Source organism: Diadema antillarum, unplaced genomic scaffold (genome assembly GCF_040938485.1).
Source record: "Diadema antillarum isolate AM-2024a unplaced genomic scaffold, OU_Dant_1.0 seq00001199_RagTag, whole genome shotgun sequence".
Classification (NCBI taxonomy): domain Eukaryota; kingdom Metazoa; phylum Echinodermata; class Echinoidea; order Diadematoida; family Diadematidae; genus Diadema; species Diadema antillarum.
In genome coordinates this window covers 163750-180055 of record NW_027271993.1, presented here as the reverse complement: position 1 = coordinate 180055, position 16306 = coordinate 163750, and the positions used below count along the sequence as shown (strand labels likewise).

The 16306-nt window shown below is 38.2% G+C and overlaps 1 protein-coding gene across 1 annotated transcript in view; it reads right to left on the bottom strand.

The window, feature by feature from the left end:
* Positions 1-15203: 15203 nt before the first annotated feature.
* LOC139744626 (uncharacterized) overlaps positions 15204-16306 on the bottom strand; it is a 59754-nt gene continuing 58651 nt past the window's right edge. Inside the window, exon 19 of the mRNA XM_071655056.1 lies at positions 15204-15647. Coding sequence (XP_071511157.1) covers positions 15204-15647 — 444 coding nt within the window. The remainder of the gene's footprint in view (positions 15648-16306) is intronic.

The following is a 16306-nucleotide window of genomic DNA, read 5'->3' as shown; positions in this document are numbered from 1 at the left end:
TTTGCGAGGCTATAGTAAGTGACAATTACTAGTGCATGGCAACATTTTTATGTGTTGTTAAATTTGCGGTCCAACGGTGATTTGCGATATTTAAACCCTCGCAAACATAACAGCTTAAATAGTGCTTGACTGGTCAAGCCAAATGTGGCTGTAGACAGCCAAGTGTATATGATGTACTGGAATATAGTTGGGTGAAAATTAAAACAAGAAGTTGTTGTGTTGTTTACGTTTTGTCTGCATGAATTAGTCTTCCAGGTGTACACGTTGTACAAGTTGTATCATTAGCTGGTCAACAGCGAAATAAAGAACAGGCAAAATTCTTGTTCTGACCAATTAAAAAAAGTGTGAATGATGCAGAGATGATCTCTGTGTGCTTGTGGATGTACATGACACAATGTATGTCAGCAAATTGTATGGTAAACTGGAGATATTGAGAAATATTAATCATGATAGGCATTTCTTAATACATTGTATTAACAACATTGTGAACATTTCACAAGAACAGAACCTAGGGCACTTAACCCTAACTAGGCCGGGCTATTTAGGTAGATCATAGAGCCGGGGGGGGGGGGGGGGGGGCTCCCAGGCCCCCCTCCAGATCTCGGCCGTTGACCGCGCGATCGCGACGAAAATTGGCACACACATTGCCTTTGACATAATCTAAAGTACTACGAAGTTAAATTAAAAAAAAAAAAAAATTATCATTTATGCTAAATTATGCTAATTTATGCACAATGATGCATGAAATCAGACAATTTGGTATAAATCACTAAATAAGGCTCAAAATGGACACATTTTTAGTGTAAATATTGTTTTTAGTGTCCTGAGCAAATATAAGAGAAAAAATTGTGCCATCAGAAAAAATTTCTTAAGTATCGGGTGTTTTTAAATTTCTTATGTATTTCTTTGTTTTTTAACTTTGTTTTTCATTGTTTTTTCGATGAAACTTGTCCGCGACATTGTTACGAACAAGAAAATATGTTATTAATTGATTTTAATCCATAAAACCCCAAAATAATCATACTTTTATGAAATTTGCCTGTAAGCACAGTTTGCATTGAAATTGTACACGAATTCACGTTTTTGAGCAATTTTTGGTCTGACATGCACATACATATTTATGCGCAACTTCTGAACCGCGCGCCCGGGCATCGCAAATTTGGTGTCAAAAGATGTGGGAGACTCGAAAGAAAAAAAGTAATGAAACGTCGCGGCGATAGCTTTTCGCGTTAGTGATACATCGTGCGAAACGTCGAGGGGGGAGCCTCGGAGGCCCCCCACCCCCCAGCCTAGTTAGGGTTAAAAGCGTGATGTTGTCGAGTAAATGTCCAACAAACCAACTATGTGTGACACCTATTCTCTTTAACGTTGGCCAAATTTTTTATGTCTTTCACAGTTCTGTGCAGATCTATTTTGCTATGAGGAAGTAGGAGTTTGAATTTCAGTATCAAATCCTGGAAAACAACCTTTCTAATTCCTTCTGTTGAGGTCATAGACTTTGGGCCAATAAAACTTGACTTTTATGTTTCCCTGTAGCAGAGTTTGCTACAAATCTTAATGGTCTTGTTTACCTTTGGGAGCAGTGATATGAAAATGTTCAAGATATCACATTTGATGCATATACAAGTTGTACACTATGTACATGTATGTGTAGGTCAGTCGTATCACAAAACATCCTCCCATCAAAGAATTTTGCAATAGAACGTAAAATATATGGAGATACCACTATTTTTCCTAATTAACCGTAACCGTAGATGGTTTAGTCTGGAAATATCTTATTATAACCATTGTTCGCATTTTGTGTATTTAACATTACTTACATTGATTATACTAATTCAAATTTTTTCATCGGTTGTTTTTATCCCTAACTCACATTTTGGAACTATTTTGAAGTATCAATGCAGGGTTTTAATTGTCCCCGCCGAACGAGTTCGAGCAGGGGACTATGAAACGGGCTCCGTACGTGTGTGTGTCCGTGTGTCCGTCCGTCCGTCTGTCTGTCCGTCCGTCCGTCTGTCTGTGCGTCCGTGTGTGATCAAAATGTTCAATTTGCTACTTCTCTGTCATTTATGAGCCAATTTTGATTCTGTTTGCTTTATATGATAGCACTACATGGGAGCTTTGAAACTTCTACACAGAATTTCAGTTGTGACCTTTGACCTTGACCTTTGACCTATATTGTACATTTTGCTTCAAAATGCTACTCCTTCGCCACTTCTAACCCGATTTCGATTCCGTTTGCTTTATGTGATGGCACTAGGTGAGGGCTTCAAAACTTCTACACAGAATTTTGACCTTTGACTTCTTTGACCTTTGACCTTGATTTTTGACCTATATTGTACATTGGCTACAAAATGCTACTCCTTCGCCATTTCTAACCCGATTTCGATTCCGTTTGCTTTATGTGATGGCACTAGGTGAGGGTTTCAAAACTTCTACGCAGAATTTTGACCTTTGACTTCTTTGACCTTTGACCTTGATTTTTGACCTGCATTGTACATTTTGCTACAAAATGCTACTCCTTCGCCATTTCTAACCCGATTTCGATTCCGTTTGCTTTATGTGATGGCACTACAGTCTGTAGGTGAGGGCTTCAAAACTTCTACACAGAATTTTGACCCTTGACTTCTTTGACCTTTGACCTTGATTTTTGACCTATATTGTACATTGGCTACAAAATGCTACTCCTTTGCCATTTCTAACCCGATTTCGATTCCGTTTGCTTTTTGTGATGGCACTAGGTGAGGGCTTCAAGACTTCTACACAGAATTTTGACCTTTGACTTCTTTGACCTTTGACCTTGATATTTTACCGATATTGTACATTTTGCTACTAAATGCTACTTCCGGCGGGGACATATTTTACGCACCGCGTAATTTCTACTTTTCCTTGTTTCATCTGCAAATGGTAAATTATACCTTTAAAGTTTAATTTTATGTATACTGTTCCAAGGGTTAATGGCTTTTGTATTGCAATAGACTGTAATCTGTGTACCTGGTACTCATCTGGGTCCCGTTTCATAAAGCTTGTTATCAGTAACCACTGCCACATTTCTATGACAAATATGCTCTCAGCCAATCAGATGCAAGGATTTCAGTAGCTTGTAACAACTATCGTAACTTGTTATTGATGATAACTTTTATGAAACAGGGCCCTGGTTGGCATCTCATGTTACTGTCCACTGTACGAATAAAGACTTCAGACTTACATTTTATTACAGAGTACGACGTTCTTGCTTGCATAGACTGTATCAGCATTATTTATTAGGTTCGTGCTGTTCTGTTAAAAATGGGTTTGGTATTATCTTGAGTTGATAAAGAGTGTACGTATGCACTGTAATATACTTCAATAATTGTCCCTGATGTGGTGACTGCATATTTGAATACCTTGATATTTATAATTGATAAGAGTGAACCTTGCAAAAGTCAACATCACAAGTCCCAACTTTTTCCTGTTTTCACATCATCTACAATTCTTCGCCTAAGTTTACAATTACAAGTTGACAAATCGCCTATGTCAACTTGATTTTGTAGTCCCAATAGTGTAAAGTCCTTTGTGAATTGCCTCATGTATGTCCCTGGGTATTTTTACTTGGATAAATATTACACAAAAGACACAGAATGCTCGATCTTTGAGGAATGTGTTTCAATTCTCTGCAGTATTGACCGATGCCCCAAAAATCAACATGTTCCGTGCAGTTTGTCTTGAAGTACCATATGTGTATGATTGTGTCAACTACATGTGTGTCTGTGTGTGCGTATGTGCATGTTTCTGTGAATGTCGACAGGCTTACTGTATTAAGTTCTATTTAGTACATTGGTTGAAATGAATTCCTGTGTTGTGCAGTACTTTGTGCTGCTGAGTGTACTTAAACAATAATATGCAGCTGATCTCATATACAATATCAGTACGGTACAAGCTACTGTACAGTAACAATCGAAGACAACCACAAAGCCACGCCCACAAAAAAAGTACTTGTAGGAAAATTCTCAAAAGTTTATTCCACCTCAAACACTTCGAGGTAGACAAAAACAACAATAAATATAGGGAAAAGAAACAAACGGAAAAGGTGATCCAAATTTGTCATGTAAAATCTACAACATCACAAGTAAAGCTGACTAAAGAAGTGACCGACTCTCCCTTTCCACAGAATTGTACAATCCTACACACCTTTGGCTTTTAACCTCAAAATATCACATCCACTGTGCACTTGTGTATCTGAAAACTCTATCTATAACTATTTTTTTTTCTTACGTTTTGTACAACTATGACACGTTTTTGTATCCTTCACTCAAATTTCTTGCATTTTGTCATATCTTACATGTGACTGTCGGAACACCTGTACACTTCACAGCCTCTTCACAATTTCCTCTCTCCACTTGATATTCTATCCCTCCGTAGTGCCTCGGGATATCCTTATGGAATCAATTCTCTGTACAACATCACAAAGTGCATCCTATTTTTCTGCCAATATCCACTGTACAGCATCACCACCTCCAAACTCTGCTATTCAGTCTAGCTCTGTCAATCGGCAGAGCTGGACAAACTACGTTTCATGTCCACTGCAAACTGACCATCCACCCACTTGGTCACCTGAAACAAACCAGCGTCCGCCAGAGATACCTCCTGAAATTCTTCTCCAAGAGGAGAAGCCGCCCGCGGAAATTCATTCTTAGTGCACAATCGAATATTCATGATGCCAAAAGACACGCTCTTCACTTGTGCTAACATCCTCCGACCCAAAAAAGTCAATCTACACTATAAACGTTACGGTATTTCTTCATGATATTTCAACATCTTGCCACTTTTCTCACCAACATTTCGGCAACTTCAGTCAGTACAGCATTATATTTCAGTCCTCGCCAATGCCAGCATGCCCACAGTTTCCACCCATCCAATTTTGAGCACCACTTTGTGCATTACATGTACACAACCTGGAAATTGCATGCAGCTTCCAATATCGTTCAACTTCCCCCATTGGTGTTAAATTTCTCGTTTGTCATTTTGCAGCTACATTGTACAATGTAACAGTTCTCTGCTTGCCTGATCTAGTAAAATCATCAAAAGATGACTTTTCCATCAACTTCAAGATGAACTAGGCATACAACAATAAACTAAGCTACCGCTACTGGTCAAACAGAACCTAAAAACTAACATGCACAAATGAATCCAGGCACAAGTCTATTAAACACAACACTCAACTACAACATGTAAAACCATCATGACTACATGCCTAGATCTTGGATGTGATAGGAAACGTGTTCTCCCTTTCGTCTGATTCAGTGATGGACAAAAGAAGCCATTTTAACATTCCCTACATAATTGCATAATATTTTTTTCTGCAATATAAAGTATGACATTCACACACAGTTTACACCAAGGAGGATCGAGGGATATATGATTGTACGTGGTAAGTTTGCTTCGATATTGGTCAGAAATAGAGTGAATTCAACAGTGTAAGTCTGACGAGGCACGTATTCGATGTTCCGAGAGAGAAAGAATGAATACATCGACTGGGAAGTCGCCAGGGAGAAGAACTTCATGCATATCTTCTGTTCTTTCCCCAAACTACAAAATTTTGAGTAATTATGCAGACACATGTGATGTCTCGGAGCATGGCATCAATGATTTCATCTACATGCATTCACTTAAAATCATAAAACCATTTGATAATAAAAGACAGGTATTTTTCTTATGAGGACCAAAAGAGGAAAAACATATTTCCAAACTGCGCAAACCTCACTAAATACCGAGTTCCCTGACAATATCACACAGAATGCACAGTGTTCATTAGTCCTACATGTACATAAAGCTTACTATGTGTCTGATGCTGTTCATACAATCAAAGGCAAATATGTAAAAATAAAAAACAAAGTTCAGATTAATGAAATTGGTCACAAAAAAAAAAAAATGGGGTAAAAAAAAATGACACAGAAAGATAATCAATAGGTATTTCAAACCTGGCTCTTTAAAAAAAAAAAAAATAAAAATCTATGATTCTGGACATATCATAACATTTTTATCCACAAAATATTCAATATACACAATTTCCTTTTCTATATTTATTTTGAATAGATCACTTTTTAAAGTCTGATAATAGAAAGAACATTGCATGTAGATGCAGGACGTACTAGTAAACCCCTATTTCAGCATCTACCCCGAATACAGCATTGTTTTGTGTCAAAATACCAAGTCAGCATGAATGAACAGTTCCACCAGCTGTTTTCTTTCTTCTTACAGCAACTATCACAAATAAAGTAGCTATGTTGAAATTCATCATTTTGTTTTTCATTTTTTTCTATGTACCTTCCTTACACAAGAAATACGTCCAATAGATTATCACCTATTACCATTGTGAAAAATATGGAAAGTATTTTCTGTATACTCGTAGTTATCTCATAATCAACTCTCTGACTTGAATCTATAAATATATTCTGTGACATCTGAAGAAAAATAGAGAATTTTGCCACACCCCTGTGAGCTGAATACTAAATTGTGGGGTTTACGTTTTTTCTTTTTCCATGTATGAATTAAATTTATTTACATCTACTAAAACAAAGGATTATTGGATATGTTCCATGTATAAACAGGTTCAAAGTTGGCGAGTATCTTCTTGCTCCATTCCAACTATCACTGCAGCAAGTTGTAAAAGACGAATAACTTATGACTTGATGCAAACAATCTCGGGCTAGAAGTATTGCCGATTTTTACGCCACCTGACATAATAACAAAGTATCAAAAACAAAATTTAAAAAAAAATCCTCCACATTTTTTCTCAACTGAATATGTGAAGCAAAGATTACAGAGCAATGACATCCAGATTCACCTATTGACAAGTTTTTCATAATCTGTGACGGCAAGTTGAGATAAGTACCTTGAGCACTCGTTAGATGTCATGCTGGAATAATCAACTGATACTCATTAACTCAGAATATCTGATTAATGACTCAAAACATGTGTGATATGCTGCTTTCACTTGAAGGCTCATATTAGAAATAATTTATCTTTGTTAATATGACTTTTATGCCAAGGACATGTATAAACTGTATTGTTCTATCCCAGAGGATGATGAACACAAAATGACCGACGACCATGATGAAGGATTACATTACTGGGCGATCATGTGTCCAGCACATTGATGACTGAAATGCTCAATAAAGACAAAACACAAAAACTACACCCAAACTCTGTTTTATGAACCACGAGGACTCTGCCATAGTACTTGTTTCAATGTATCTGTATAAACACACTCAGTGGAGCCCATAGAACACAGGATTTTAGCATGACACATCATTCCAAGTGATAGTAGAGCCCATTGTAATGACAACAATGTCGCATGTTATTGTAGCAACTCCCCAGAGTGCCATGGACAGTACATTCTGGTGTGACCAGCATTACATAATATTGTACCTTGTTGCTACCTTGACCAAATTCTGTCAATAGAGGGCCCATGGCAATGTTACATCTTTATTAAACAGAAAAAGAAAAAAAATATAAAATTTTTCCATCAAAACTAGCCAGAGCACACATAAAGTACTCGGCTAAATAAATATTGTGGTGGTACATGTACTTCATGCTTCAGCCGACACTTTAAATTGGTGCGGCAGGCTTTGTTAGCCATGTGAGGTAGGCAGGTCCATTCACAACATTTAGGATAATGGACTGTATCAATTCTAAACATTTTTCTTGTCAGTACAACACCAACTGTGAAGACGAAACTGGGCTCAAATACTAAGCAAGAAAAGAGAGCGTCAAACCCTTTCCACACTCTAGTCACTGGGATCTACAATGTATGTCTTGCACAATATTCTCTGAACATTTTGCTGCACGTAACCAATGTGCGAGACCTTATCAAAATTAATCATATTAATCTCTGTTGTAAGTCCTAGGTTCAATGCACATTGACATTTCACCATGGAAATTGTTCCCCAATTCAAATTAGCACAAGGCAGTTATGTTTCACTTGCATACAGCACATTTGCCTCTTCACACCTTCCAGTGTGCCAAACCGTACACTAGAATTAGCCATTAAAAGAGAAAGAAAAATGAGAGAACACAAAAAAGTCAACAGTAACGCTCAGAATGAGAGCAAAGTTAGCCGCAAAGTAGGAGAGCCACGAATACGGAGCCTCTTCACCTGCCACTTCTTGAAGGTACAAATTTGTAGCAATCACTGTTGGAATCGACAAGGATGTGTACAGCACATATACTGAGGATCCTTCAGTAAAATCACCGGGTGAAAGTACCATGCTCATCTGACTACAATGTACAATGTACACCCTTTGTGCATCTAAAGCCAGTTTCAAGCAATTCACAAACAATAACTTCCAGCTTCTATGTGCGTCAGTGGACTCCGATAACTGGTTCCTCCTAAATGTTTCTTGGACTCTACGTCACTGCATCCATCTAATGTTGTCTACAACTAAATACTAAAATCACAAGTCAGGCCAGTGACATACAAACATCAATGGGAAATTTGAAACCGTCATTGCCTTTTTTTTTTCAGAAACTTTGTGGAGCCTTGAGCCATCTTGAGTTACACGCTGTTTTTATTGCACTTCTGACGACGTACTCGCTTACTTTCACGGCATGGCGGGTCACCTCTTGCCTAACGAAACCAATAAACTATAGGGATTGCCAAATGCAATACCTGATAGAAAAAAACAAAACGAAACAAAATGATTGCCAATGCTCAGAGAAAAAAACAACAAACATAAGAGGGGAAAATGAAATATTTCCCAACAATGTTGGTATAAAGCCACGTAACTGTCTTCGTGGAGACCATGCGTCTATATCCATAAACACGCAACTACTGTCAGTAGTGGTCTCTTACACATTGCACCTGTAAGCCAAACTCTGAAGTCCTGACATAATAAAAGCAGATGATACCAATACAATAATCCTCACCTCCTTCTCATGCACCTGACGACACTGCTTTCGTAAAGCAACAACTGGAAGTAGCAGTGAAAAGAGAAAACAGTTCATGCCCGTCAATCAACAACGAAAATTATTCTCTTCTCCCAATTTTTGCAGTGTTCCAAATTATTATCACACACAGGACAGGGCCAAGATGTGAATGAACCGACAATGAGCATTATACGACATCTGCTGTTGAGATGCTAAAAAACGCCACCTGCTCCACAAACAAATCATTTAGAGTAAACTACAAGATGGTCAAACTATTATCACAACAAAAATCAAGGTTTGGCGATGATCAATATGCGGTGAAGTCAGCCCCTAACTGGATCAATGCGACATTTTATCTACAAACGAAAAACGAAAAAAGAAGCGTCCCTGTACAAATCATGATGGAATGTTGCAGAAATATACATGATTTTACACACGAAGAGAATTATAACGCAGAAAAACAAATGAAACTCATTAATGCTCTGTAAAACAGAAATATAAAGCAAAATTGTACAATCACAAGCATCTATTATCCGTTTCTATTCATGCTCAATTTCCACAATGAAGGCTTACAAAAGTGACCTGATTTTCATTAACGTTGGACATTACCCTGTGTAGATCAATACATCAGCACAACTCTATTATCTTAAATGACCACAATTTGATCACTGTCTTATACACACACACACATGCACACACAAAGAAATATGAAATTACAAAATTACAACAAAAAGAAAAGGAACATCTAACTTTGATTGGCTCGCAGAAATAACAAAAGGTATCTATGCTATTCTAGGGCTAATATCAAGAAAAACCAGCAGGAAAAAAAAAGGTGCATTGGCAATATACAATCGTGCAATGTAATGTACTTTGAAGTACACGTATGTTCCATTATTAAGACACTAACCTCCAATGTATTGGCCACGAAAAACTAATTATTATTTAAAAGAGCTGGAAAAGTGAGATAACTTAACACTATGTAATCCTTCAGCTTCTTTTGTTTTTTCTCCTTCTTCTTCTATTCAATAATGCATAGATCTAATTTTTGGTACTGGACAAATTGTGAAAATAAGATCTAAACAATTTCTCAGGTTTGTATAGTAGGCAAGCACACTTACAAACCAACAGGTGAGTTCTAAACAGGAAAGCATGGACCAAATTGTGATAATCTACTATTAGACTGTGATACCAAGGTACTCTCTCTGTGATGGGTCAACATTTCTGCACTGTAGTTTTTCATGCAAAATCACTAAAGAGAACCTTGCTCACATATGACTAATTTGTTCAGGTTCTATTCACAAAAATCTCTAACCAGCTAAGTCTTTCATTTTTTTTTTCTCATTCTAGATTACACATTTTATGTATTTCATCCGTTGAGAATGAGAAGGGCGTTAAGTTGTCTCAAACACTATTGGTGTAGTAGCAATTTAACGCCCTTCTCAGTCTCGTCCAACGATTTAAAGTTATATCCTTTCCCACAATTTCAGACCTAGTTGATAATCTTTAGTGGTGGAATCACGTTTGTGCCACTGAGCGGTGATGCACCCTCTACATGCTCAAATGAGGAAGTTTTTCAGCCGCGAGAGGTATCTTTGGGAATACGCAAACTGCAAATGGATCCCACGAAAGAAGTTGTGTTTCTGCAGCATACCAGGGACCTGAAGATTGCAGTAGCCTCATCCCAAAACACTTCAAAGAATGTAGGAGGAAATCACCGGCACGTTCTCACAAATTCAAATTGATTGAAGCAGCGTTTAGATACTATAGAAGCTGTTAGTTTTGCAAACGAGGTCACAGGCATATTTGCGAGGTGTTGTTTTTACAATTTGACACCGAGGCTATCGTAAGTGCATGCCACTTAACTGTACATGACGATATTTTTATGTGTTGTTAAATTCGCGGCCCAACAGTGATTTGTGAAATTCACAAAAATTAGACCCTTGCAAAAATAACAGCTTATACAGTACTGTTCCAGATTATCCTTTCTGTAGAAGCTGGGAATGAAAAAGTCTGAGAACAAGAGAGGCAACCTCAAAGATGCAGAGCAGTTTCCAGAGCGGATGAAGACCAAATAGGTAAATACATCACAGGATATAGCATAGGACAGCCCGGATGTGACACGTTGTACCTGATGTACAAGAAGAATCAAAAAGTACCGCTTGGCAACGAGGTGAAAATACGTCATCAAAGGCGTCACTTTCAGAAGACAAGAAGGCAAATATCCCGGTTTGATGCAGCATGGCTGGGAGACGAACTTCAAAAAAGCGACACGACACGACACGTCGATACGTTGCATATGGATTATTAGAACGACAAAACACAAATCAAACAAAGAGAAGATGGCAGCATTGAAGCTGAGGTCGGAAAAACAAAGTTTTACCATAGAATAGAACCAGAGGCAAGAAACACCTCTTACTGGCACATGTACACAGAGCCAGATACAAGATCACAACAGTTTACATACTGTGTCTACACTGCAGCCCTTATACGTCATGGTAAGACCGACTTGTTTTGTTTTTTTGTTTTTCTAATCAGGTAATAGTTGCATCCACACTTAAAGTTTACACTGACGTCAAAACCCACAGGTAAAGATCAATACTGATGTATCTAATGCATGACATATTCAGGATTTGTATGCCACACATATGTGGTCTTTACAAAGCTCATGTCCTCATAAACATTTTCTGCATAATTACTGCTGGGAGTATGAAATGCAGACCATTATTAACAACTAAAGAGTTCATCTTGGACATAAATTCAATGCAGCATTTGTACATGTGAGGATGTTGCTATGGCAATGTGACCGCAACACAATCTGTAAAGCCTTGAGCAAATGGGTTCTATCAATTTGCAATGTGTGGCAGGATGTAGAAATACAAAATGTACTACGGACACAAAATCTTGGTGGAAAAAGTTATTTCCAGATATAATTTCCTTTGTGATGCATCTAGGTAAGCATCATCTAACAGCATTCCTATCAACAATGTTAAATACATTTACGCATCGAGACACTTTCCAGAAAAAACAATGGGGCAAAATTTTCATTCTATCAGATCCTCATGAAGAAAAGCAGCTCTCGAGGCCTATTACTGCAATGAAATATTCAACAAATATTGTCCAGCAGCATGAAGGATTAGTCATCCAAAACAAAATCAACACATAGATAATCTGAACACATAGATGACTCTCATGTCATCATTTTGGCCATGTTACTACATCACTAGGAAGGAAAACAGTTATGATTTTTTTTTTCTTGCCTATCACACTTTGCACAAAATGAAATTATCTATTGCTGAAGGTCATTCACACAATAATAGAACACATTCTTGGAACCACATCCAGAGCTTGACAGATTACATCTATCTTTTCAGTATTGGACATCATTTTTGATAAGGGGAACAACAACCACCAAACAAATCATGAGATCATCAACGAGAAAGATAGGTGACTCTTTCCGGGTGCAGCAGTACTAAACATTTTGCATATTTTCAGGGAAAAAAACCCCCCACAAAATCGATATGTCGATTGCAGACATGCCGTGGGCGAGGAAAAGTTAAGAAAAACGAAATACTGAATCAGTAAGGCAACACTAAGTAAGATGTACTGGGAGTATTTAGTCTCATACTTTAAACGTGCATGACTCTGAAGATTTCACAATAATTGAAGTACACTGCCCATGGTTAATGATGACAAAAATATACTCTTAATTTCTCTCTCCCTCTCTCTCTCTCACACATACACACACACACACTCTCTCTCTCTCTCTTAAGAACTTACATAAGGACTTTTTTACTTCGATAACTGTGAGGTAAAATACAAACATGCAGATATCCCCAACAAGGTATAGCTTAAGTTCACACGTACAGTAACGACACGCAGTATACAAAATAAGATGTCGTTTCTCAAACGATTGAATATGCAGCATTTCGTAATCAAAAAAGAGACAATTGCGAGGAATGTCTTCGTTGCACAGTCTGCAGCAGTTTATCGACGTCAGGTGGAAATTCATCTGACTCATGCACCTCTACTACAGCAGTGTCTCTGATCTTCCTTTAATAAGTTACTTCCGTCGTTAAATGTCTCCCTCTATGGGTAATCACTCTCCTGGGTTCCCATTTGCTGCCTTCGTTCTGTCACTCATTAGTCATTTTCTGACTGGTTCACAACTTGCTTCTTAGCAAGTATTTTTTGCTTGTTTATTTGCTTGTTTTTAAGCCTACAGGCCTGGTGATCAGTCTTCATATTTGATCATGGTAGAATCGACTACAGCTAGATAATCTCCCGAAAAATTCACAGCAGCAGGATTTTATATAATTCAACCAAAAAAAATTATCATCCTATGCTTTGTTTGTTTATTTGTTATTTAGTTTATTTATCTGTTTGTTTGTCTGTCTGTTTGTGACAAGTCACGGGGGGGGGGTCCACAGACTGGTGAACATTGGCCTGAAGAGCCAGGCAATCTTGAGCTACAGAGGGCACCACAGTGGACTTGCTGGCCAACTACACTGAAAGAATCAACCTCTTGATTGAACCAGCTGGGTGGTTGGGGGGGGGGGGGGGGGGGTTGTAATATAACATAATTATGCAATTGGTTAGGAGACCAACACGTGGTATGTATGATCTCAAACTGGATTTAGGGAGGAAAATACAAAGAAACTTATTTGTACTTGATGGAAAATGATGCAATGGTATGTACAGGCAGTCTTTGTAATGACCACTGTGAATTGAAATCAATATCAATTCCCAGCCGAAATAATTGGAACACATGCAGAATGCTTTCATAGATACATGTATTGCATCATTCCTGTTGAACATGATAAAAACCTGACTTTCAAAAGTCTTAAGACAACAGCTTTCATCCAACATGCTGCTGGAATCCCCATTTCCCGTACCCCATTTAGAAATGCTTCAAAAACGGTAGTCCCTTGGGCAAGTTACAAATTTTAACTCCCCTTCATTCCTGCAAACTTCCCAGACAAAGAAGAATATGTAATTAAGAAGCCATCTAAATAAATTTGTTCCACCACACACAAAATGACAACGTTAAAAACATCTACAGTTTTAAAAAATTCATGTATGATCATCACAATAGCCGTGCCATTGCATCTCTCGACTGACTTCCTGACTTTCACAAACATTTCCTAAAGTGCTGCCATAATTTCTTCAAGAGCATTCACTTTTGTCAATCCAAACAGCTTGGACTGAATACTTTCTGAAGTCATATCCTGCTCTGATTTGTGTTTTTTCTTGTTTTATGTTTTAAGAGTTAGTGGTTTTGGGTTGCTTTTTTTTTTCCTGCTGCTGCTCACTTCAAGCCCTTGTCCTGTACGCGTCCATTTTCCAATTTTACGTTTGCCTGGTCCTAGTCCCATTCTCACTACTTTATGCACTGCTGTAGTATGGAAGACCAGATGATACTTTTTTTTTTCTTGCATGACCTGGTTGGATGGTTAATAACAGTAGCAGCATATAATCACAAAATACTCTGGAGTCATCAACACATCGTAAGAGACATGATTAAGAAGTTTCATCACAATCACTGCTTAGTACATTGGCCATCACCACGAACAAAGAGATTGATGAAAAAAGGAAAAGAAATGTGTGGGTTTTTTCCTTCTTTGCTTTTGGTAATATGTTTTCATCATCAACATCATCGTCACCTTCTCCTGGCCATTGAAACTAAAAGATATTACTACAACCCTAAAATGGACACTTCTTCGTAGAGAAAATGTTTGGGACAGTTGGAACACATACACACTCTCTCTATCTCTCTCTCTCTCTTTCACACAGACAGAAAGACACACACACACACACACACACACACATCACTGCACTGAAGAAGAGTTACCGAACGCTCCAGACGCACACTCATAGATACATAGGACATTGCCACCATTTTTCCACCTCATTCATACTACTCCCACGCCATTCATCCTCTAACTGCACCATCCTCCCTACGTCTAAAGGAAAAAAAAATGAAAACTATAACAACAATCAAGATATAGTGCTACAGACGATAAGGCTCTAGTTTCTAGCGGAGACGTTGCTAACCCACACGACGATTCCCTACTGTACAGGTAGACTGAATATCACATAGAAACGGAGACACTGCAAAAGCATTTGTTATTGACAGTGATAATATAATCCTGATGCTTCGAGAAGATGCACTTTATTATTGCATTGTTGCCATGACGATAACTCCAGTCTCTCGGGAGCCCACATCGTGCACCCTGGGGACATCCTCATACTGTTTGTTGTGACTGTTGCTCCGAGCAGAACGTCTCTTCTGACTGGATCTATTTCTTGCGTAACCTGGACTCCGAGGGTGGAATAGCTACTGTTGAATTCGCCGGACAAGATGGCGACGATGACGCATCATCGGGCTGTGGCACCGAGTCGGCAGATGATGGCGAGGGTGATGGTGATGGTGGCTGTGGCTGTGGTTGTGGTTGTTGTTGCTCGTTCTCCTGTTCTTGTTCTCCTTCTTGTGTTGGCGCTGGTGGCATGGGTGGTGGCTGGAGCGATGCCGGCACTGAAGTGGTAGTACTCGTGGTGGCAACACTCGTGGAAATGCACTCGCCTCGCGACGTTTCTGACACCTGGCGAGTCGAAGCTGATGTTGCCGTCGTTGTGGTTGCCTGCGTGGCTGACGTTGAAGCTGACGTTGCTGCTGACGATGACACTGTGTCTACCACACTGTTGGAGCACTCGAGGCTCGTAACAAGATCCCTGAGTTGGCTCTGTAGTGGTATTGCACAAATGAAGGAAAATTAATTCCTTTGGAGATAACATGCTGGCCAGACCAGTAAATACAAATGTCAGTAAAGTAACCAAATGTAACCACTTAAATTAATTTTCATCCCTACTATAGCCATCCCTTTGATGATAAAAACATGGTCCTGTTACTGAAACTATCTGAAAAAGAAGATGAAATCAAGAAGCTTTTTTTTCCAAACTTAATACAATAATTTCCAAATTATAACTGCCAAAAACTTCCTACTTCTTTTTTTTTTTTTAAAGGAATGTACTTTGCAACTTTACTCTCAAAGATGGAAAATGGAGGTCAAATTAAGAGATTACTCACTTCAGAAATTTGGCATCGTTCGTGATTTGGCATCGTTCGTGCACAAAAGATACTAAATAGCACAATCTAAAATGTTCAATATCAAAAGATAGGCATAGATGTCTAACCTAACATCAGATCCTTTCCCAGAGATTACTTGTCAAAATCACAGTCCATGATGTATATGTTTATCATCTTTACTACCTTTACAAGAACTATCGCACTATCACCATTGTTATCATCATAATCACCATCATTAAAATTATAATAAAATATCACCATTGTCCCATTATCATAATCACTACCATCATAATGACAATCATTATCATTAAAATT